We start from the raw sequence: 25,775 nt of genomic DNA, 5'->3' as shown, positions 1-25,775 counted from the left end.
TTTCAGCTTCAGCATCAGTCCTTCCAATGAATATTCAGGACCGGTTTCCTTTAGGATGGACTGGTTGGATCTCCTTGCTGTCCAAGGGACTCTCAAGAGTCTTCTCCAACACCACAGTTCAAAAGTATCAATTCTTCGGCTCTCAGCTTTCTTTATAGTCCAACTCTCACATCCATACATGACTATTGGAAAAACCATAGCTTTGACTAGTGCCTGGAAATTAAATGTTAGATCCCTTAGATGAAGGAGCCACAGAGGGAGCCCAAAATATGCATATAAGCCACCTTTCCATTCTTGGCTGATCCCTGACATCTGCATATGTGTGGTAAAACTCAAAGGAGTCCAGTAGAAAATGGGAGCTAGAACGCTAGAGCTGAACCAAGATTTCAGCAGCCGTGCAATGGAGGAGAGACAGAGTTCGGGGTTTGAACCTCGCCAGGTTAGAGGGGCTTGATAAACACGTTGAGCTTCCAAGACTTCAGACTGAAAAAAAAACACATCCAAGGACTAAGGAAGGATACTAAAATGAAGAGGAAAACCAATTAAGCACCCCCTTAATAAAAACCAAAACCAAGACTCCACATAAACAAGGTGAACTAACAATAATTTAGGTGCCTGTTAGAACAAAACTCAATACTCTTAAGAGGAAGATAACAGAATCCGAACTCTATGATGTATCATCCAAAATGCCTACTACACCATCAGAAACTACTAGATTTGTGAAGATAGCAAAGTGTGATCCATAATGAAAACATCAGTCAACAGGAATATACTGCAAAGAAACACATGGCAGAAGGATACATAGAGTATGATTTTGTTTATAGAAACTTTGGAACCAGTCATACACATCTAGTAAAAGTATAGACGCATGAATGTACATCATAAATCCCCAATTCAGTGTAATAGTTACCAGTAGGGAAGGAATAAAAAGGGATCATGGAATGTTTCACATGCAGCTGCAAGAATATTTAAAACATTTTATTTCTTAAGCTGAGTGGTGGGTATGTGGGTAGAAAGTGTTGCTTATATTATTCTTCTGTACGTTTTAGTCTCTAAAATGTTCCCCAAACAGTTTCTGATTCTAAAAAACAAAGTTAAAGGAGGTTTACTTACGGAAAGAGACAAATACCATATGATATCACTTATATGTGGAATCTAAAGTATGACACAAATCAACCTATTTCACAAAACAGAAACAGACTCACCGACGCGGAGAGCTGACTTGCGGCTGCCAAGGGGGAGGAACTGGGGAAGGGATGGATTTGGAGTGCGGGATGAGCAGATGTAAGCTGTTTTATGTGGGATGGATAAACAACAAGGTCCTACTATGTAGCCCAGAGAACTATATTCGATGTTCTATGATAAATCATAGTAGAAAAGAATATGTATACTTGTATAACTGAGTCGCTTTGCTATACAGCAGAAATTAATACAACGTTGTAAATCAATTATACTTCAGTTTAAAAAAAGGGCGATTGATTTAGTTCAGAGGTTCCTTAGTAATGGCCATAACATTATCCAAGTTGTGAAACAGAAATCTTAACATTTCAAAATCTTGTGTCATCCTACCAGTTTAGCAAGGGACTGAAATTGGGATAATGGATTATAACCAGGGAAGAAAATTTGGAGACAGTGACTTCCTAGATTTTCATGGACAGATTTGGTTTGGACTTTTAAATTTGAATTATAAATTTTTATTGCAATCAACAGTTTCACTGTTTCCCTTAACCATTTTTCTTCCTGCTGTTATAAAAGAGAAATGTAACTATACAACCTTTTTATTACCAGAAGATTTCTTTAAGAAGAAAGAAGATTTCTTTAATCTTTAAGAAGATTCTTAATTGTAGGAGAATGAGAATCTGATATTTAGAAGCATTGTGCTGGTATAAATGCTTTGATTTAATGGTGATAATGAAATGCATAGATAATCTATGAAAGTCTGATTTTCATGGTCAGTGAATTAAAATGTAAAACATCTCTTATGAAGTTCATGGGCCTCATGCATGGGAATAGAAGTGTTTCCCAGTTTGGAAAACCAAACAATTTAGACTACTGAGAGCTTTCAGGGTCACATAAAGTTCAGTCAAAAGGAACAGTTTTTTTTCTGGTTGTGTTTTGTTCTGTCTTTCTATACTTCCTAATTCTGACTTTTTTTCTATGATTCCTATTTAACTGAGGAACATTAGCTAGCTCTCAAGAGAGCTTTGTCTTTTAAGTCTTCAGGTCAAATTTAAGATGTCGGGTTTTGTAGTATTTCATTTTAAGCTGTTTGTTAATTTTCTAGCAAGAAGAGGGAAGGCTATTAGAACTCAAGCCTCAGGAGTTGATCTGGGTGTATCGCTCACTGATGTATTGATAATATAAGAATGTCACTTTGACTGTAGATTACGGGTCTATAACCTGCCATTATTGTCATTATATCTGTTTGTCCTAAGGGTCATTACAAAGATTTCCCCTCTATTTTAAAAGTGTTTCTTCATGCCTTCACACTTGTAAAGCCACGTCAGTATTTCTTACTGTTTCCATCCAACCAACTCCCACTCATCTGCGATGGTGTGTTGGCATCATCTGTAATCTCTTGGTATGTCACAGCTTTAGTAAAAGCGCGTTGTCAAGGTGCTGACTCAAGAGTTTCGTTACTGAGGTTATTAGGCTGCTGTCCAGACTTACTCCGGGTTTTGTGTTTCCTGAGTCTTGGGTTCCAGAAAGTTTTTCAGCTGACTTATATATTTATTAATTTATTTATTACCTTTTTTGAGCCAAAATTCTCTGAGCTCTTACTTGTCAAGTGCCTGGGTGGGATAGCAGTGAGTGGCAGGCAGTTTGTCCCTAAAGTTTCTTTCCCTGCCTGTAGCCTGAATCATCTTCTGCTAGCTTGAAGGGACAGTCATTTACTAAGCAGGAAAAGTTTAAGAATAAGAATTTCAACTCAGTGGAAAAATAGCCCCAAGCAGTTGTGTTTACAATGGCACATAAAAGTCTCAAAGTTCCCCTTCTTAACATCTTTAATGAGTTGACTGTTTCCAACTTACAGCACCAGGAGAAAGTCAGACACTACTCTTGAGTATTCCTTGTAATATTTGGTATGAGCACCATCCCAGGGCACTTTTTTGCTTTTAGGGAGACTGTAATGCAGGTCTGTTTTCTGAGAGGTTTACTTGGGACTGAGAAGATGAAAATACAAAACAAGAAAGAAGTTTATGGTTTAGATTTTTAAAATTTGCAGAATTGTAGTATGTTGTAGAACAAACTTTACATACTGAATCTTATCTGGGACATAGGGTGAGGGGTTTGAAAGAACACATCCTCCTGATTTAAGTATAAAATTCGTTGTCACTTCCTTAGTTGTTTTTGTTCACTGAAGCTCTTATAGATAGCTATCAGTTCAGTTCAGTCGCTGAGTCATGTCCGACTCTTTGCGACCCCATGAATCGCAGCACGCCAGGCCTCCCTGTCCATCACCAACTCCTGGAATTCACTCAGACTCACATCCATCGAGTCCATGATGCCATCCAGCCATCTCATCCTCTGCTGTCCCCTTCTCCTCCTGCCCCCAATCCCTCCCAGCATCAGAGTCTTTTCCAATGAGTCAGCTTTTCGCGTGAGGTGGCCAAAGTACTGGAGTTTCAGCTTTAACATCATTCCTTCCAAAGAACACCCAGGACTGATCTCCTTTAGAATGGACTGGTTGGATCTCCCTGCAGTCCAAGGGACTCTCAAGAGTCTTCTCCAACACCACAGTTCAAAACCATCAATTCTTTGGCACTCAGCTTTCTTCATAGTCCAACTTGCACATCCATACATGACCACAGGAAAAACCACAGCCTTGACTAGACAGACCTTTGTTGGCTAAGTAATGTCTCTGCTTTTGAATATGCTATCTAGATTGGTCATAACTTTCCTTCCAAGGAGTAAGTGTCTTTTAATTTCATGGCTGTAATCACCATCTGCACTGATTTTGGAGCACCCCAAAATAAAGTCTGACACTGTTTCCACTGTTTCCACATCTATTTCCCATGAAGTGATGGGACCAGATGCCAAGATCTTCATTTTCTGAATGTTGATATTTAAGTCAACATTTTCACTCTCCTCTTTCACTTTCATAAATAGGCTTTTTATTTCCTCTTCACTTTCTGCCATAATGGTGGTCTCATCTGTATGTCTGAGGTTATTGATATTTCTCCCAGAAATCTTGATTCCAGCTTGTGTTTCTTCTAGCCCAGCGTTTCTCAGGATGTACTCTGCATATAAGTTAAATAAGCAGGGTAACAATATACAGCCTTGACGTACTTCTTTTCCTATTTGGAACCAGTCTGTTGTTCCATGTCCAGTTCTAACTGTTGCTTCCTGACCTGAATACAGGTTTCTCAAGAGGCAGGTCAGGTGGTCTGTTATTCCCATCTCTTTCAGAATTTTCCACAGTTTATTGTGATCCACACAGTCAAAGGCTTTGGCATAGTCAATAAAGCAGAAATAGATGTTTTCTGGAACTCTGTTGCTTTTTCGATGATCCATCGGATGTTGGCAATTTGATCTCTGGTTCCTCTGCCTTTTCTAAAACCAGCTTAAACATCTGGAAGTTCACAGTTCACATATTGCTGAAGCCTGGCTTCGAGAATTTTGAGTATTACTTTACTAGTGTGTGAGATGAGTACAATTGTGCGGTAGTTTGAGCATTCTTTTGTATTGCCTTTCTTTGGGATTGGAATGAAAACTGACCTTTTCCAGTCCTGTGGCCACTGCTGAGTTTTCCAAATTTGCTGGCATATTGAGTGCAGCACTTTCGTAGCATCGTCTTTCAGGATTTGAAATAGCTCAACTGGAATTCCATCACCTCCACTAGCTTTGTTCATAGTGATGCTTTAATGCTATTCTTATCTATATGTAAGTTTCTATAATCCAAGTCAAGTTATGAAAAATGCATTTTTTGAGTTTGACTTTCAGTTATTAAAAGCCTTTCATCATAGCTGGTCCATATAAACTTAAATATAAGTTAAAGCAAGCAGCAATGGTGCCTGTCATAAGTGCTCTTTGGGAAATGTTAGGGGCTGCTATGGGATAAAGAGAAAGGTAGGAGAGCAAAGCTGGGAGGAGAGCCAGCTTTCAAAGGAAATATTGTGACTCAAGAGCCTAGACTTACATCTTAAAAAGAAAAAAAAAAACCACAAAAAACAAACCCCACAGAGTTTCTGAAGTGACAGACTGAACTGAAATGACCCAAGGCAATACTATGGACCATGACTTGAAGGGCCATGGGAAGTTCACTACCAAATTTATCTCTACAACTTCTTTTTAAACCTAATCTAAAAAAGAAATTACCACAAAATAGTTATGCTGAATTCATATGCAGCATGACTTACTGAGAACATTTTGATATATATATACTATTTGTTCAGTGGGTAGAAATAATAATCCCTTAAATTTTAGAGTTCACACAAGGTTTTTGTATATGTTATTAACAATTGGTGGCTTATAAGCACCTTGTAAGGTGGGCAAAGCTGATATTTTTCTTCCCATTTTACAATTAAGGCAAATGAAACTCAAAGAACTTAAGTGAATTATTGATGTTTTATGGTTAATAAAATTTCAAATCTAATTTTTTTTCAGACCCAGTGTTGTTTTTACTATACTCTAACCTCTCTTTCCTGGAATTTCCAGAACAGGCATTTCTAGGAATATCTGTACTGTTTTATTGAAGAGGCCTAGACTTGTGAGAGACCCACATGGAATGCATGTCGACTCAGTAGTTGGAGACAGTGTCTTAGGCAAATGACTTAAACTTTAAGAAATTCAGTTTTCTTATTTGAGAAATAAGAATAATATCTACCTGGATGAGTTAGAATGCTCTTAGCATCTGAAAAGTAGCTGAATAGCTTACTTCAATGGGCTTAAGCAGGAAGAAAATGTAACTTCTTAAAACATGAAGTTTATGGCAGAAAGTGAAGAGGAGCTAAAAAGCCTCTTGATGAAAGTGAAAGAAGAGAGAGAAAAAGTTGGCTTAAAGCTCAGCATTCAGAAAACAAAGATCATGGCATCCGGTCCCATCACTTCATGGGAAATAGATGGGGAAACAGTGGAAACAGTGTCAGATTTTATTTTGGAGGGCTCCAAAATCACTGCAGATGGTGACTGCAGCCATGAAATTAAAAGATGCTTACTCCTTGGAAGAAAAGTTATGACCAACCTAGATAGTATATTGAAAAGCAGAGACATTATTTTGCCAACTAAGGTCTGTCTAGTCAATGCTATGGTTTTTCCTGTGGTCATGTATGGATGTGAGAGTTGGACTGTGAAGAAAGCTGAGCGCCGAAGAATTGATGCTTTTCAACTGTGGTGTTGGAGAAGACTCTTGAGGGTCCCTTCGACCGCAAGGAGATCCAGCCAGTCCATTCTGAAAGAGATCAACCCTGGGATTTCTTTGGAAGGAATGATGCTAAAGCTGAAGCTCCAGTACTTTGGCCACCTCATGTGAAGAGTTGACTCATTGGAAAAGACTCTGATGCTGGGAGGGATTAGGGGCAGGAGAAGAAGGGGACCACCGAGGATGAGATGGTTGGATGGCATCACGGACTCGATGGACGTGAGTCTGAGTGAATTCTGGGAGTTGGTGGTGGACAGGGAGGCCTGGTGTGCTGCGATTCATGGGGTCGCAAAGAGTCGGACACGACTGAGCGACTGAACTGAACTGAACTGGTAGTTGAGTCAGCAGCTTAAAAGTCAGCCGAATCTGTTTCCTTGTTATTGTTGTGGGTGCCTGCCCTCAGTATGGCTTTCTTAGAGTTAGTTACAAGGTGCCTTTGGCCATTTTAGACATCAGTCTATCTTAGCTATGCCGAGGTCTAAGATGAGAGAAAAAGAGGCCATCTCTTTCTGTATGTTTCTCTTAGGACTAAGAAAACACTCATAAAAACCTATCTCACACATTCCTTACATTTCTTTATGCTTCCAGTATTTCATCATCAGCCCAATATTACACAAATCACTAGCAAGGAAGATGGTTTGATTACAAATGGTTTTAGACTCATCACTTTAGGAAGAATAGATGCTCTGTTTGAGGGATTAAATGAAGCAACATATGTTCAAGCCTTGGAATTTAGTAAACATTTAGAGTTATATCCTTAGTATATAATATGTGAAAATATTTTATATTTCTGCATATAATGTTATACTTACGTTCAAAGCAGATATTGACTAGATAAATGGATACTGATTAGATTCCTTGTCCCTAAAATATTCCTGAGTTTTCTTTCTCTTCTTTCTGAATCTAGCTGACCATTTTAGCTAGTAAGGGAAAAGAGAGTGTGTGTGTTATTTACATAGGACTTGATAGAATTTCATATACCATAGTTATCGTGGAGTCACCTGGGATAGGCAGTGATTGCTCGAAATCATGCCGGGTTTTAGAGTGATGGTATTCTCATTCTTAAGGGGAGATAGAAGTCATTTTTAGAACTTTGAAAGGAAATTGGCTGCTCTTCTATATTAACATAATCAGGTCTCCCCTGTTGTAATGCCAAAAAAATCCATAGCAAACTAGTCAGTCTAATCCCTGGGACTATAGCCTTGTCTAACTCAATGAAACTAAGCCATGCCATGTGGGGCCACCCAAGACGGCCGGATCATGGTGGAGAGGTCTGACAGAATGTGGTCCACTGGAGAAGGGAATGGCAAACCACTTCAGTATTCTTGCCTTGAGAACCACATGAACAGTATGAAAAGGTGAAATGATAGGATACTGAAAAAAGAACTCCCCAGGTCGGTAGGTGCCCAATATGCTACTGGAGATCAGTAGAGAAATAACTCCAGAAAGAAGGAAGGCATGGAGCCAAAGCAAAACCAATACCCAGTTATGGATATGACTGGTGATAGAAGCAAGGTCCGATGCTGTAAAGAGCAATATTGCATAGGAACCTGGAATGTCAGGTCCATGAATCAAGGCAAATTGGAAGTGGTCAAACAGGAGATGGCAAGAGTGAACGTTGACATTCTAGGAATCAGCAAACTAAAATGGACTGGAATGGGTGAATTTAACTCAGATGACCATTATATCTACTACTGTGAGCAAGAATCCCTTAGAAGAAATGGAGTAGCCAGCATGGTCAACAAAAGAGTCCGAAATGCAGTACTTGGATGCAATCTCAAAAACAACAGAATGATCTCTGTTTGTTTCCAAGGCAAACCATTCCATATCACAGTAATCCAAGCCTATGCCCCAACCAGTAATGCTGAAGAAGCTGAAGTTGAACGGTTGTGTGAAGACCTACAAGACCTTTTAGAACTAACACCCAATAAAGATGTCCTTTTCATTATAGGGGACTGGAATGCAAAAGTAGGGATCAAGAAACACCTGGAGTAACAGGCAAATTTGGCCTTGGAATATGGAACGAAGCAGGGCAAAGGCCAATAGAGTTTTGCCAAGAGAATTCACTGGTCATAGCAGACACCCTCTTCCAGCAACACAAGAGAAGACTCTACACATGGACATCACCAGATGGTCAACACAGAAATCAGATTGATTATATTCTTTGCAGCTAAAGATGGAGAAGCTCTATACAGTCAGCAAAAACAAGACCAGGAGCTGACTGTGGCTCAGATCATGAACTCCTTATTACCAAATTCAGACTGAAATTGAAGAAAGTAGGGAAAACCACTAGACCATTCAGGTATGACCTAAACCAAATCCCTTTTTATTATACAGTGGAAGTGAGAAATAGATTTAAGGGACTAGATCTGATAGATAGAGTGCCTGATGAACTATGGACAGAGGCTCGTGACACTGTACAGGAGACAGGGATCAAGACCATCCCCAAGAAAAAGAAATGCAAAAAACAAAATGGCTGTCTGGGGAGGCCATACAAATGCCTGAGAAAAGAAGAGAAGTGAAAAGCAAAGGAGAAAAGAAAAGATATAAGCATCTGAATGCAGAGTTCCAAAGCAAGGAGAGACAAGAAAGCCTTCCTCAGCAATCAGTGCAAAGAAACAGAGGAAAACAAGAGAATGGGAAAGACTAGAGATCTCTTTAAGAAAATTAGAGATACCAAGGGAACATTTCCTGTAAAGATGGGCTCAATAAAGGACAGAAATGGTCTGGACCTAACAGAAGCAGAAGATATTAAGAAGAGGTGGCAAGAATACACAGAAGAATTGTACAGAAAAGATCTTCAAGACCCGGATAATCATGATGGTGTGATCACTCACCTAGAGCCAGACATCCTGGAATGTGAAGTCAAGTGAGCTTTAGAAAGCATCACTACGAACAAAGCTAGTAAAGGTGACGGAATTCCAGTTGAGCTATTTGAAATCCTCAAAGATGATGCTGTGAAAGTGCTGCACTCAATATGCCAGCAAATTTGGAAAACTCAGCAGTGGCCACAGGACTGGAAAAGGTCAGTTTTCATTCCAATCCCAAAGAAAGGCAATGCCAAAGAATGCTCAAACTACTGCACAGTTGCGCTCATCTCATACACTAGTAAAGTCATGCTCAAAATTCTCCAAGCCAGGCTTCAGCAATATGTGAACTGTGAACTTCCAGATGTTCAAGCTGGTTTTAGAAAAGGCAGAGGAACCAGAGATCAAGTTGCCAACATCCGCTGGATCATCGAAAACACAGGAGAGTTCCAGAAAAACATCTATTTCTTTTTTACTGACTATGCCAAAGCCTTTGACTGTGTGGATCACAATAAACTGTGGAAAATTCTGAAAGAGATGGGAATACCAGACCACCTGACCTGCCTCTTGAGAAACCTATATGCAGGTCAGGAAACAACAGTTAGAACTGGACATGGAACAACAGACTGGTTCCAAATAGGAAAGGAAGTACGTCAAGGCTGTATACTATCACCCTGCTTATTTAACTTCTATGCAGAGTACATCATGAGAAACACTGGGCTGGAAGAAGCACAAACTGGAATCAAGATTTCTGGGAGAAATATCAATAACCTCGGATATGCAGATAACACCACCCTTATGGCAGAAAGTGAAGAGGAACTAAAAAGCCTATTTATGAAGGTGAAAGAGGAAAGTGAAAATGTTGGCTTAAAGCTCAACATTCAGAAAATGAAGATCTTGGCATCTGGTCCCATCACTTCATGGGAAATAGATGTGGAAACAGTGGAAACAGTGTCAGACTTTATTTTTTGAGGCTCCAAAATCAGTGCAGATGGTGATTACAGCCATGAAATTAAAAGACACTTACTCCTTGGAAGGAAAGTTATGACCAACCTAAATAGCATATTCAAAAGCAGAGACATTACTTTGCCAACAAAGATCTGTCTAGTCAAGGCTATGGTTTTTCCAGTGGTCATGTATAGATGTGAGAGTTGGACTGTGAAGAAAGCTGAGCGCCGAAGAATTGATGCTTTTGACCTGTGGTGTTGGAGAAGACTCTTGAGAGTCCCTTGGACTGCAGGGAGATCCAACCAGTCCATTCTGAAGGAGATCAGTCCTGGGTGTTCTATGGTAGGACTGATGCTAAAGATGAAACTCCAGTACTTTGGCCACCTCATGCGAAGAGTTGACTCATTGGAAAAGACTCTGATGCTGGGAGGGATTGGGGGCAGGAGGAGAAGGGGACGACTGAGGATAGATGGCTGGATGGCATCACCGACTCGATGCACATGAGTTTGTATGAACTCCGGGAGTTGGTGATGGACAGGGAGGCCTGGCGTGCTGTGATTCATGGGGTCGCAGAGTCGGACACAGCTGAGCGACTGAACTGAAGTGAACTGAGTAAGCTAAAAGCATTAAATCTGTTTTTAACATTTATGTGTTCATTTTTCCATAGTAGCTTGGGAAAGAACAGACAGATTTGCCTTATCAACTGATTTTGTTTTACGTCAGTGACAGTGCTATTCAAACAGTGATCATGCCTAACAACTGTTTAGTTTGTACATTATTAATGGGGTTGGCTTTACTTAGGAAGAGTTATGTAACAAACCAAGTGACATACAAATAAAGACCAATGTCTATTTTCCATTTGCCATATTTTCCCTTTTTTCTTTATCTTAGCTTTGAGATATCTTTCTTCATGTTATCTCTATTTCTACTACCCTCTTAACCCCCAGAGTTTGATCTCACCATTATTCCACTGACATCATTTCCGTTTAGTCCTTGGTTGTATCTATTAATCGAATTTCCCAAATTTGGATGATTTTTATCCTGAGAACCGCAAAACCTGAAGAGTTCTTAATAACTCAGCATGACACCCAGCTTATTGATGTCCAGGGGCAGAGCACTCTTAAAGAACCATCAATTCCAAGATGACCTGGAGACTTGGGGAGAACACACCATGTACCCATGATTGCTTTGTAAACAAGAAACCTGGTACATTGGTCTCATGCCTTGACCTTGATTTAACATGCCGTTCAGCAGATGACAGATTGTGGCATGACCAAGTTGAAGTCCAAGAATGATAATGTTTAACAAGTCACTGGGAGATTTCCTAATTGTGTCTTACAGGTAATAAACACATAAGGCGAGAAACGAAGGCTTGCTCTCTGTAACCGAGTTGTCAGAGGGATGAGTGAGAAAGAGAACTGGATGTTTGCCAGGCATTATGATGAAAAGGAAAGGAGCCTTTGGAAGAGCAGTAGTGATTTTGCTTGGTGAACCAAAGCAGTTTGTTTCCAAATCTGGCTGACTATCAGAACTACTTGGGGAATTTTTCAACAGTGCAGAGTTCTCTGTCTCTGGAAATTTCGCTTACTGGATCCATTTTATTGAATAGCTAACCCATAATTGATATCAACTTTTCTTTTTTAATTAAATATTTAGACTTTCCTCAGATTTTCCTGCCAGTTCCTGCTTCCTAAATGTTTATTGTTCTTCATATCCTTAAAGATTAAGTTTAAACCCTTGGCCTTACCTCCTCTTCAGAACTTTCTCAAATCTATCTCCTCCTATTTTCCCGGAGTTCTTCGAGTATGGGTTTTGCATTTTAATTTAAGAGAATTGGCAGTTATTGGAAGGATACCTTTAGATTGGTCATAAACATTTGAAAACTGTTCATTCTCAGGAGCAATCAGATAAGTGCCCATTAAAATCCTGAGCTGTGCTCTCTTGTTATTATCAGTTAGCAAAAATGAAAGTAGATGAGAATATTTTGGCATGAGTGCAATGTAAAACTCTCTTTCTTATGCTGCTCTTGGGAATGTGAATTGGTAAGACCTTTCTGGAAAGCAGTTTGGCATGATGTATCAAGAACCTTGAAAGAATTCATGTTCCTTAGTCCAGTTACATCCTTTGTAAACTATCCAAAAGAAATAGCAGATATGGAAATAAAGATATGTTTACAATGCTCACTACACTAAATTTTATGGTATTGAAAAACTGGAAAAACAGTAGGGAAACTGTTAAATGGAAGGATATCCTCAAGTGATGGAATATCATTCATTCAAAGTTGTGTGTTTGGAGAGTTGATGGTAGCAATACACATAAATAAAGCTTACCGTTTTAACCATTTTTGAAGGTATGATTCAGTGGCATTAAGTACATTCACAATGCTGTGCTTCCATCACCACTCCCCGCCTCACAACCTCCTCACTCTCAAAACTCAAACTCTATACCCATTAAACAATTTTGGATTCCCCGGCTCCTGGCAACCACTATTCCACTTTCTGTCTCTATGAATTTGATTACTCCAAGTATCTCATGTAAGTGGAATTATACAGTATATATCTTTTTTTGTGAATGACTTATTTCACTTAGCATGATGTTCTTAAGGCTCATCCATGTTGTAGCAGTGGGGCATCCCTCATAGCTCAGTTGGTAAAGAATCTCCCTGCAATGCAGGAGACCCCAGTTAGATTCCTGGGTCGGGAAGATCCACTGGAGAAGGGATAGGCTACCCACTCCAGTATTCTTGGGCTTTCCTTGTGGCTCAGCTGTAAAGAATCTGCCCGCAATGTGGAAGACCTGGGTTTGATCCCTGGGTTGGGAAGATCCCCTGGAGAAGGGAGAGGCTACCCACTCCAGTATTCTGGCCTAGAGAATTCCATGGACTATACAGTCCATGGGGTTGCAGAGTCGGACACAACTGAGCAACTTTCACTTTCATGTTGTAGCTTGTGTCCGAATCTCCATTCTAAATGCTGAATAATATTCCATTTTGTGTACATTGTCTTTACCCATTCACCTGTCAATGGACATTTGTGTTTGTTTCCACCTTTTAGCTATTATGAATAAATATTCCTATGAGTATGGGTGTACAAATATCTGTTTGAATCCTCTGTTTTCAATTCTTTTGAGTATAAGCCCAAAAGACAATTGTGGTTTTAAATAAATATTTAATAGTAACATGCATCATGATATCATATGAAAATTTAAAAAACAGTTTTAAAATTTATTTATTTTAAAATTTAAAATAGCATGATTCTTGTTTTTGGAAAAATATGTACATAGTAAAAGGACTGAAAGAAGATAGCTAGAATTTTGACTTTTTAAATTTTTCATCCTGACTTTTCTATTACAATAAAATTATATACAGATAAGCTGTGTGAATTGGAGAGGGTTTCCCCATCTCCAGATCAAATTAACAGAGTGATTCAGCACTAATTTTTGTCTCATGCTGTCTTGCTTTACTTCTGAGTTATTTCGTGAGTGATAAGTTCGGAAATATCCCTAGAGATGTAAAGCACTGTGAAATTCTAATTTAATTACTTGTATGTCTTACAGAAAGAATCACAGCTGTTATATCACAAAGGAGGAAAATGACAGCTAAATAGAACTTGAGCTTAGTTTCTTCTTTGGTGGAAAATAGATGCTCTTTAGCTAGAAACAGTTGATTCAAGAATATTTCTTCTATTCTTTACTTGGTTGCACATCTCAGTACAAATGCAAAAGTGAGCTAAGTTCTTATTCTAAAGACTCATCACTCTGTTAACAAGTACTTAGCTTTTTTAGAGCTAGTTGCAATCAGGTGACAAACACAATGCTGATATAAGGCAGTCCTTGAATAAAAATCTGTTGCTCTGAAAGCTTGGACAATAACTTTGCATCTCTTCAATGTAATAATGAATTGAAGATTACAAATTATTTATCCTCTTTTCAACACATATTTAGTACTAAGTAGAAAAAAATCAACAATAGTGTAAATAACTTTAGTTACTCAAATATGCTCCCTAGAATTTTCTTGAGATGTCTGTTGCCATCCTTAAGATTTGTGTCCTTCATGAAGTCTTAATTTACCTTCATGCTAAGTTGCTTCAGTTGTATCTAACTCTTTGCTGCCCCATGGACTATTGCCTACCAGGCTCCTCTGTCCATGGGATTCTTCAGGCAAGAATACTCAAGTAGGTTGCCATGTCCTTCTCCAGGGGATATTGCCAACCCAGGATTGATCCTGTGTCTCCTGCAGCTCTGCACTGCAGGCAGATTCATTACCACTGCGCCACTGGGGAAGGCCTCTTATCATTTTATTGCTATATTTTTATAGTTTTATATTATTAATCATTGTTTATATATTTCTTTGTGTAAGGGCTCACCTACTGTTCATGTTCATTTATCCTCTTGCTAGTTAAACTGTAAAGTTTTCAGTGACCTAAAACATCTTTGGTGCATTTTTAGAAATAATTTTATTGATCTATTTATTTACTTTTGGCAGTGCTGGGCCTTTGTGGGTGCGGGCTTTTCTCTATTTGGTGGCGAGCAGGGGCTACCCTCTAGTTGTGGTGTGCGGGCTTCTCACTGCAGTGGTCTCTTTTGTTGTGGAGCATGGTCTCTAATGCATCTGGGCTTCAGTGGTTGCAAGAGGAGGGCTCAATAGTTGCAGCTCCAGAACTCTAGAGCTCAGGCTCACTAGTTGTGGCTCAGGGCCTTAGTTGCTCCGCAGCATGTGGGATCTTTCCAGACCAGAGGTCGAACCCTCGTCTCCTCCATTGGCAGGCAGATTCTTTACCACTGAGCTACCAGGGAAGCCCTCTTTGATTCATTTTTATGGGCACATCCAGTGGTATTGCCATGCCAGTCTTTTAAAAATTTAGTCTCTAATCTAATAAAACTGATCAAGTACATTTTGTGACAAGCACCATTCTTTCCAAGAGTATATCAATACCTGTTTCTGTAGTGTATAGAATCCAAACTTTATTTTTAATGTAAAAGCAGTTCTCTCTATTTTTATTTCTCATTATTATTTTTCCTGTTTCACCCAATTTCTTTTTACTGAAAAACCAAAAGCAGAAGTAATGAAAATGGACTAAAAGATTTGTTTTTAACACACACCAAAGAGTAGGCAAAGTTATATAGAGAAGCGGGCTCTGGTTTAGAATCTGGCAAAAGTGGGTGAAGTTCCTGCTCAGCCACTTTTAAACTGAATGACTTAGTATTTCCATTCTGCAGAGTTCTGATTAGTAAACTTGAGAGAATCCTCCCTGCCTTAAGGAGATGTATAAATTAGAAATATTATGCTTGAAGTGTCGAGTGCAATGCCTGTACCTAGTAGATGCCCAGTCATGACAGGCAGCTATTATTTTTGTGTCTTTTACTATGTGGTGGTAACCACAGCTCCCTGTGGTAGAGAATATCATCAGTGCTCTATTGTGTTATTAGAAATATACTGTCCCTGTTCATAGGAAGGTTATATGTTTCCACCCCATGATACCAGGTTCTGATTTGTATGTTGGCTGATGCTTTTTATCAGCAGAAGCTTTAAAAGCCATGTCGTTTTTTCCTTAGCTGTTTTCTAGAGAAAGCAGCTCCTTCAGGCTAGGTCTCAGAGGGAAAAAAGTGTCAGGCAGAGCCAAGCCAGCTGATGCAGAAATTGGCAGGCCACTGGGGTTTGTTGACGCTTGGCACATTTACACTAAAATGACTGATACATCTTCTTTAGCTGCAATGGATTGTTTCATTATTTTAGCCTCTGTATGCATTCTTCTTTGGGCTTCCCTGGTACCTCAGCTGGTAAAGAATCTGCCTGCAATGCGGGAGACCTCAGTTTGATTCCTGGGTCAGGAAGATCCCCTGGAGAAGGGATAGGCTACCCACTCCAGTGATTCTTGGGCTTCCCTGGTGCCTGAAATGCAGGAGACCTGGGTTTGATCCCTGGGTTGGGAAGATCCCCTGGAGGAGGGCATGGCAACCCACTCCAGCATTCTTGCCTGGAGAATTCCATGGACAGAGGAGCCTGGTGGGCTAAAGTCCATGGGCTTGCAGAGTCAGACACAACTGAGCAACTAATCACAAGCACATGCATTTTTATCAAGTTTGAATTTAAAGAAACAGTGAAATGATAATACATATATGGAAAGTTAGCGCCAAGGGACACAGATACACCAGTGATAAGGATTATCATGCTCTTTAAAATAAGCTTCAGTAATAGCATGAAAAATGAATCATATGCTCCATTTCAGAGGAGACTATCCTCTCCCTAATAATAAATTAAAGGAGTTTCTCATATAAATAGGCAACAATGCAAACTATACAAACAATATCTTTAATATTTTTATTAAATAGTACATTCTAGTAACGTTAAAATAGAATGTGATGAAGGTACTATGCAGTTCAGTAATGTGGTCTAAGGCGGTAGCTCTCTGGGCTTATGGTTTTATCAAGATTAGGATTTAGACTACTAAGGAAGTGAAGAGATTATTTTTAATATGACCTGCTGTATTTATCACTTGTCACAGCCTGGCTCTTGGTAAGAGGTGGATGCAGGTTTTCTTCATGCAGCAGGTATTTTGAAATCACCTGCAGTGAGTTGGGCTCCTGCTGAGTCAAGTGCTGAAGATTTAGTCCTCAACAAGACTAGCAAGGCCCCTGCCATCAGACTGCATACGATATGAGAGATAGATGGTAAAAACAATAATTTCAGATTGTTATCAACTCTGTAATAGTTATAGAACTATTGTTTCCTTTGTTTTTTTCCTTGTGTCATACTCATCTGTGAATTTCAGGAAAGTTTTCCAGTTCTCCTAACTTGCCATATTTACTGGCTTAAGTTTGTTCCAGATATCCATTTACTTTCTTTTTAATGCTTATATACCCTTGTGTGCTAAGTCACTTTGGTCGTGTCCAACTCTTTGTGACCCTGTGGACTGTAGCCCTCCAGGCTCCTCTGTCCATGGGATTCTTCAGGCAAGGATACTGGAATGGATTGCCGTGCCCTCCTCCAGAGGATCTTTCAGACCTAGGGACTGAAACCATGTCTCTTAAGTCTCCTGAATTGACAAGGCAGGTTTTTTACCACTAGGACCACCTGGGAAACTTCCCTTGTGTCTCCGATGGTAAAGAATCTGCCTGCCTGCAGGAGACATGGGTTCAGTCCCTGGTTCAGGAAGATCTTCTGGAGAAGGGCATAGCAACCCACTCCAGTATTTTTGTCTGGAGAATTCCACGGATAGAGGAGCTTGGCAGGCTACAGTCCATGGGGTTGCAAAGAGTCAGACACGATTGAGCAACTAACACTTAATGCTTGTAGGACCTATACTAATGTCCCCCTTTTCATTTCTCTTTCTCTGATGAGCAGTCTATCTAGGAGTTTATCAATTTTATTAATCTTCCCCTTTTGACACTGTTCATTTTCTTTATTGCACATCTATTTTCTACTTCATTGATTTCTTTATTATATCTTCCTTCTACTTTATTTTGGAATATGTGCTGTTTTATTTCTAGATGGAAGTTTAGAGCATTGATTTTTTTCACCCTTGCTGCTTTCCCAGCATAGGCATTTGAAGATAAAAATTGTTCTGCATCCCAGAAGTTTTGATATATTGAACTTTCAATATTGTTGAGCTCAAATACCTTTTAATTTTCAATGTGAATCTTTGAACCCTGGCTTATTCAGAAGTAGGTTGCCCAATTTACAGATGTATCTTTCTTGTTCTCTGGTTTAATTCTACTGTAATAAGAGGTGCCTCATAGCCCCAGAAACAGTCCACCATTGTTGGGTGTAGTGTTCCACGTAAGATAGTTCAATTGACTTGCCTAATCATAATATTCAAATCTTCCATATCACTGATATTTTTTGTCTAGTTGTGCTTATGTCTTGCAATTCATTTTCTATTTATTTTATATCTTCTTTACTGTTTCATATCTTTGTTTCTTTAGTCCTTCATTCCCCCATTTTTTCTATTTAGTGTTGCATTTTATACTCTATTAACACTTTAGTCATAGTAAAGAACCTGCCTGCCAATGCAGGAGATGTAAGAGATGCAAATTCAATCCCTGGGTTGAAAAAATCCCCTGGAGGAGGGCATGGCAACCCACTCCAGTATTCTTGCCAGAAGAATCCCTTGGACAGAGGATCCTGACAGTTTATAGTCCATAGGATCGCAAAGAGTCGGACATGACTGAAAGAGCTTAGCGCATGCGTGCACACACACATACAATACTCTTTATATTATGCTTTTAGGAGTTCCCTAGAGATGACCTTCCACATCCTTGACTCTTAAAGTCTACCTTAAATTTGTATTTTACCACTTCCTTGAAGAGGAGAGAAACTTCAGCCATCCAGTCACTCAGTCTTGTCTCTTTGAGACCCCATGGACTGCAGCACACCAGGCTTCCCTGTCCCTCACCAACTCCCAGAGCTTGCTCAAACTCATGTCCATCCAGTCGGTGATGCTATCCAACCATCTCATCCTCTGTCGTCCCCTTTTCCTCCTGCCTTCAATCTTTTCCAGCATCAGGGCCTTTTCCAATGAATCAGTTCTTCACATCAGATGGCCAGATTATGGAGTTTCAGCTTCAGCATCAATCCTTCCAGTGAATATTCAGGACTGATTTCCTTTAGGATTGACTGGTTTGATTGACTGATTTCCTTTAGAATTAACTGGAGAGAAACTTAAAGCAGAATAAATATTCAGTAGTTTTAAAATGGCTAGTATCTTCCCCCTGATAACTCAGTCGGTAAAGAATCCACCTGCAATGCAGGAGACCTTGGTTTGATTCCTGGGTTGAGACGATCCACTGGAGACAGAATAGGTTACCCACTCCAGTATTCTTGGGCTTCCCCTGTGGCTCAGCTAGTAAAGAATCTGCCTGCAATGCAGGAGACCTGTGTTCGATCCCTGGGTTGGGAAGATCCCCTGGAAAAGGAAAAGGCTACCCACTCCAGGATTCTGGCCTGGAGAATTCCATGGGCTGTATAGTCCATGAGGTCGAAAATAGACACAACTGAGCAACTTTCATTCTCACTTCAGTACTCTTTCTGATGCTCTATTTGCAGTTCAGTGCTTCCAGATGGACTCACTATCCTTTAGCCTGAATGCTTTTAATACTTTTTGCATGCAGATCAGTTGGCAACCAATTCTGCCAGTTTTTGCTTATTTGTACCTCTTCTTTTTTTTTATCACTCTAAATATGTCACTGCATTATCTTTTGGCTTCCATAGTTTGTATTACAAAGTCAGCTATCAATTTTATTCCATAGTTTGTGTTGCAAAGTCAGCTATCAGTTTTGTCAATTTAATTGCTATAAAATTGCAATAACATGCCTCCTTTGAAGGTAATATATCTTTATCTCTGGCTGATTATAAGACTTTCCTCTTTGTCTTTGATTTTAGCATTTAGGCTGTGCTTATTTTATCTTACCCAGCTTGAAGTTGAGCTTCGTGAATCTTTGTGTTAATGTTTTCAGCAGTCTTGGAGTATTTTTGGCTTTGTGTCTTCAGATACTTCTTGTGTTCTGTATCCTCTCTTCCCTCTTTCTAGGGCTACCACGATACATATGTTAGACCATTTACCTGTGTCTTTCATGTCTCTTACAGTCAGCTGTGTCTTTTCTCCCTCCCTTTTTCTGTGTATCAGTTTACAAACTTTTTATTGACGTTACTTTTTTTTCTTCACCAAATCCACCTTCTCCTCTGTCTAGTCTGCTATTAAACCTACACAATGAATTTTTATTTTCAGGTGTTATATATTTCAGTTCTAGACTGCTTGATTCTCTTTATTTTTAGATTCCAGCTCTACATTGAATTTGTCTTTTCCTTCATTTGTCCATTTTTTCTGCAGTTTTCTTCACCATATTTGTAATAACGATTTAAGGTCCTTGTCTACAAACTCCAACATATGAATTATCTGTGAGTCAGGTCCTCTTGTCTGTTTTGTTCTTTTGTTTATTGGTCATTTTTTCCTGATTCTGAAGTTCTCATAATTCTTTATTGTATGCCATATATTTTATATATAAGAATTATTGAGATTAAGAATGATTTTATTTTCTCTCATAGAAGGCTCTCACTTCCCTCTGTTAGCCAGACATGGTGAGGAAGCTGATTACCTCAAAAACTGCAGTTGAGTTGAGTTGGTCTCGGTTTCAGTTATATTGACCTGTCTATCTCAGTTTTTGTCCCTGCTTCTTGATATGACCACCCTCAGCTTTTGATTGAGAGCCAAGCAGTGTTCTATCTTCTTATCCCTGTATACTGTAAACTGCCATTTGGAGTTTTGAGTTTGAGTCTTTATTCTCTTACATTATATAGCTCCAAACTTTGGAGGAGATTGTCAGCTATTTGTTGTAGGCTCCTCCCTCTAGTATTTACTTCTCAGTTCAGTTCAGTTCAGTCACTCAGTCATGTCCAACTCTTTGCAACCCCATGAATCGCAGCACACCAGACCTCCCAGTCCATCACCAACTCCCAGAGTTACCCAAACTCATGCCTATCGATTTGGTGATGCCATCCAGCCATTTCATCCTCTGTCGTCCCCTTCTCCTCCTGCCCCCAATCCCTCCCAGCATCAGAGTCTTTTCCAATGAGTCAACTCTTCACGTGAGGTGGCCAAAGTATTGGAGTTTCAGCTTCAGCATCAGTCCTTCCAAAGAACACCCAGGACTGATCTCCTTTAGAATGGACTGGTTGGATCTTCTTGCAGTCCAAGGGACTCTCAAGAGTCTTCTCCAACACCACAGTTCAAAACCATCAATTCTTCGGCACTCAGCTTTCTTCGCAGTCCAACTTGCACATCCATACATGACCACAGGAAAAACCATAGCCTTGACTAGACAGACCTTTGTTGGCTAAGTAATGTCTCTGCTTTTGAATATGCTATCTAGGTTGGTCATAACTTTCCTTCCAAGAAGTAAGCATCTTTTAATTTCATGGCTGCAGTCACCATCTGCAGTGATTTTGGAGCCCCCCAAAGTAAAATCTGACACTGTTTCCACCGTTTCCCCATCTGTTTTCCGTGAAGTGATGGGACCAGATGCCGTGATCTTTACTTCTAAGCACCACCAAACTTCAGATTTCACTGCCATTCCAGCCATACCTCATCCCCAACTTCCCATACAGCCGGTGTTAAGAAATGTCCTGTAGAGAAAATCAGCTACATGTTTGGGGTCCCTCACGGTTTCATCTTGTCATGCCAGCTCATGCAACTGTCAGCAAATCCACTTGTTTCTCTTTTCCCTGGTAGAGTTTCAAATAGGTAGAGTTCCTCTGCCTATACCAAGCCTATGCTTAATCTTATGGTCAGAATCAGCAAATGCCCCTATAGACAAAAGCATTTTGTCTTGGAAGGACACTTCCCTCTTTGGAGTTTTATTTCAATAATGATGTTGTTGCTTCCATAGATCTCCAATGACTATAAAATTATGTTCTTGATGTGTATCCTTTACCCCACCTAGTTATTGTAGCAGGAGGGATGACTCCCTAGTAGACTATTATATCTTACCTTGGAAGCTCAAGTTTCCTCTGACATTTAATATTCTTCTACAATTTAACTGGTTACATAGCTTTCCAACAATTAGAATACATTTTGTTCCATGTTATATTTCCTAATATTTTTGGAAATTTAGGAAGTAGTTTTTCATCTTGTAACAAATATTCTTATAACCAAATGTCTGGTTATATTTTATTGTTGATTAGTCACTAAGTCACGTCCAACTCTTTGTGACCACAGGCACTGTGGCATGCCCAGCTCCTCTGTCCTTCACTGTCTCCCAGAGTTTGCTCAGATTCGTGTCCATTGAGTCGCTGATGCTATCTAACCATCTCATTCTCTGTCACCCCCTTTTCATTTTGCCTTTGAGCTCTCCCAGCCTCAGGGTGTTTTCCAGTGAGTCTGCTGCTTGGCCACCTCACATGAAGAGTTGACTCATTGGAAAAGACTCTGCTGCTGGGAGGGATTGGGGGCAGGAGGAGAAGGGGACAACCAAGGATGAGATGGCTGGATGGCATCACAGACTCGATGGACATGAGTCTGAGTGAACTCCGGGAGATGGTGATGGACAGGGAGGCCTGGCATGCTGCGATTCATGGGGTCGCAAAGAGTCGGACACGACTGAGTGACTGAACTGAACTGAACTGCTGTTTGTATCAGGTGACCAAAGTTTTGGATCTTCAGCTTCAGCACTAGTCCTTCCAATGAATATTCAGGCTTGGTTTCCTTTAGGATTTGCTGGTTTGATCTCCTTGCAGTCCAAGGGACTCTCAAGAGTCTTCTCCAATGCCACAGTTCAAAAGCATCAGTTCTTCAGCGCTCAGCCTTCTTTATGGTCCAGCTCTCACATCCGTACATGACTACTGGAAAAACCACAGCTTTGACTATATGGACAAAGTTGGCAAAGTGATGTCTTTGCTTTTCAATACACTGTCTAGGTTTGTTATAGCTTTCCTTCCAAGGAGCAAGCATCTTTTAATTTCATGGCTGCAGGCACCGTCCAACATGATTTTGGAGCCCAAGAAAATGAAATCTGTCACTGCTTCTACTTTTCCCCCTTTTATTTGCCATGAAGCAATGGAACCAGATGTCATGATCTTTGTTTTTTTAATGCTGAGTTTCAAAACAGCTTTTTCAGTCTCCTCTTTCACCTTCATCAAGAAAGAGGCTGTTTAGTTCTTCTTTGCTTTCTGCCAGTAGAGTGATATCATCTGCATATCTGAGATTGTTGACATTTCTTCTGGCAGTCTTGATTCCAGCATGTGATACATCCAGACTGGCATTTCTCATGATATACTCTGCATATAAGTTAAATAAGAAGGGTTACAATTTTTCCAATTTTGAACCAATCAGTTGTTCCATGTCTGGTTCTAACTGTTGCTTCTTGTCCTGCATAAAGATTTCTCAGGAGACAGATTAGGTGGTCTGGTATTCATATTTAATGCTTTTTTTAAGCGTAAATCCATAGATATGGAAATATTGTGTCAATAGGTATGCATTGCTTTTTTTTGACATTTTACAATTTTTGATAGATATTGGCAAATTTCTGCCAAGAAATAGTATATTAATTTACTTTTCAGTGTGTGAGAATTCCTACTTCCTTAAGACTTTCTGCTCAATATGCATCTTATTATGAAGTGTTCTGAGCCATAAAAAATATAACTTATTAATTTATTGGCATCTATATTTTGCTTAAAATGTTTTAAATTGTATTGTTTATGGGAACAGTCAAACAGATCTAAGCCCATTTAATTTTTTCAGTTTGGTTAGTTTGGCACATAGGGAATACTTATCAGTATTTACTGATTGATTTAGGATTATCTTGCTTTTTACATATTCCTTTGAATTTACTAAGAGAACTTTTCCATGAATTTTTCTTTCAGTAAAAATGAAAAATTTATTTGTTGAAAGATATTTCATATATTGATATGAATTGGTAGAAAGTATAAATTACTGGTAGAAAGAAAGTTATTAACTCCTTTCTTCTCCTATATCTTTTTTTATTTGGACTTTCTACTTGCCTCTGAAAAAACACAAAGACCTTTGGATTTTGTATGAGTCTAAAACTTATAAATCATGCCTTTCTTTGATGTGACCTGCTTTGGATATCAGCAATCTAGGTTACATGGTTTTTCCATTTTAGATTTGGTAAACTCCTGTACTTCTGGAGAGAAAAGAAATTCTTCTTAATCATCAGCAGTGATGCAGTTAGAAATATTTGTTTCTTATTCCACATGCAAAACTGTTCAAGCCAACTAGTTAAAGTTAATACTTGTTTGAATTTTGTTTCTTCTCAGAGATACTTTTCCTGATTAAAAAGTAAAGGGCACATGATTCTCAATATTCAGAAAATATATACTTATCCTTTTCTTTTTAAGTTTACCTTACCATTTTAAAGTACAGAAAATTTCAAGTATGTATAATAGCCAAGAATGTACTCCAATGTACACCATTGGGCCCACTGCCATTTTTGCAATTCCCATCTTTCATTTCAGTTAATGATTTTAATAAAAATGCTTTTATCTTAGAATTCTAATGTTTTTCCCTAAGTATCTCTTTATTGTATCATTAAATGTGTATTCAGTAGGTATTTAGTCTTTATATTTTTCTCAACCTGGTTTTTAAAGTAGAGATTTCATTTTTCATGTTTGTCTCAGTTTTTATTAGTTACTAGGCCATTTATGTTAATTTTGTTCTTCATGCTCTTAAATGAAATAATATTGAGTATTATTGCCTGTTAAATGATGTATATGAGGAAACCCTTGAACAGAACCTACGAAGTGTTACCTTGAAAATATAGTGGATGCAGAAGCACTGAAGCCTTTTCAAATGTTGAAGCATTTTTAAAGGTAGATAGATTCATGCACATCCAGAAAATGGTTCTTATTCTCTTTGAGCGAAAACTAGTATGCACAAGCACCATCACTCTTTTCCTAATTTCTTATTGCAATTGACATTCTTTATTGTATTTTTATATCACTCTTACGAAAGTGATTGTTTCAGTATGTTATGTAGATAATATTCCTGATTGGTTTGTGTATTGTTTTTACTTTGTTCACTTATAAAACTTTTCAAAAAACCACTTAACAAATATGCACAGGGTTCTTATCTTTAAATTTTCACTGTTTATAAATGCTCGCACACACATACATACATTCTCTCACATTCCTGGGAGACTGTTGAAGAGAGGACTTTTTCTTAAAGACTGGGGCTGCTATGGTGAGGCTGAGTTAAGTGGGGGGAATGCCATGTTGCTGAGGGTGAGGGTATGCAGTTACTTAAGCATTAAATCCTAATAGCACACTAGATTCTGGGGTGAAGGCCAGTGGAATATTTTTACTTGCTCAGGCCTTGGAGTTATGCAAACAGAAGCTATTGCAAACTCAGAGTTTCATGATTGAGAAAGTAAACTTGTACATTTGTGGGTTGTTTTTTTTTTTATAGGTTCAAAAAGGCATTTGAATCAGAGCCAACACTACAGTCAGGAATTAATTATGCGGTCCTCCTCCTGGCATCTGGGCACCAGTTTGAATCTTCCTTTGAGCTCCGAAAAGTTGGTAATTACAGCTTGATGTTTTACATGGAATCAAAAAAGTGGATCCAACTCAGTGCAAAGAAAAAGGATCTTTCATAGATTGTTCCTTTGCTTTCTGTCTCATCTGACTTCCTGAAAAAAAAATTATACCTCCTTATTTAATGTTTCATGCTATTGTGCAGAATCTTGATATTGGGATGTAATTAGGTTTTTAACTTATTTCACCTGATTCTAAAAATCCCCTAGTTGATATTTTTTTTATTCCCTCTCAGTGTGTGTGTTAGTCTTTCAGTCCTGTCCAACTCTTGGCGACCACATGTACTATAGCCCGCCAGGCTCTTCTATCCATGGGATTCTCCAGATAAGAATATAGGAGTGCATTGCCATTTCCTTCTCCAGGGGTTTTTCCAGAGCCAGGGATCCAACCCGGGTCTCCTGCACTATAGACAGACAGTCTTTACCTGCTGAGCCACCAGGAAAGCCCATTCCTTCTCAAACTCATATTAGAAATAGAGGCTCTGCATTTAGCCCACAACTCCCAAATAAGGTAGTATTCTATGGAACATCAGGAAAGTTTCCTCTTTTTGGTTAATTTTGTTTTCCTGGTGCTGGAAAAAAAAAAAAAAAGAGGGAAAGAAAGACTTCTGATATTC

The 25,775-nt window shown here is 39.1% G+C and overlaps 1 protein-coding gene across 1 annotated transcript in view; it reads left to right on the top strand.

The window, feature by feature from the left end:
- The window catches only part of MAP3K5 (mitogen-activated protein kinase kinase kinase 5), a 231,163-nt gene that overhangs the window by 101,541 nt on the left and 103,847 nt on the right, over positions 1–25,775 (top strand). Inside the window, exon 8 of the mRNA XM_069598470.1 lies at positions 25,032–25,144. Within this exon, the coding sequence (XP_069454571.1) occupies positions 25,032–25,144 (113 nt within the window). The remainder of the gene's footprint in view (positions 1–25,031; positions 25,145–25,775) is intronic.

The sequence above is a fragment of the Ovis canadensis genome, chromosome 8 (genome assembly GCF_042477335.2).
Source record: "Ovis canadensis isolate MfBH-ARS-UI-01 breed Bighorn chromosome 8, ARS-UI_OviCan_v2, whole genome shotgun sequence".
NCBI classification, from domain to species: domain Eukaryota; kingdom Metazoa; phylum Chordata; class Mammalia; order Artiodactyla; family Bovidae; genus Ovis; species Ovis canadensis.
The sequence above is the reverse complement of the archived record's forward strand: the minus strand, read 5'-3'. Positions and strand labels throughout refer to the sequence as shown.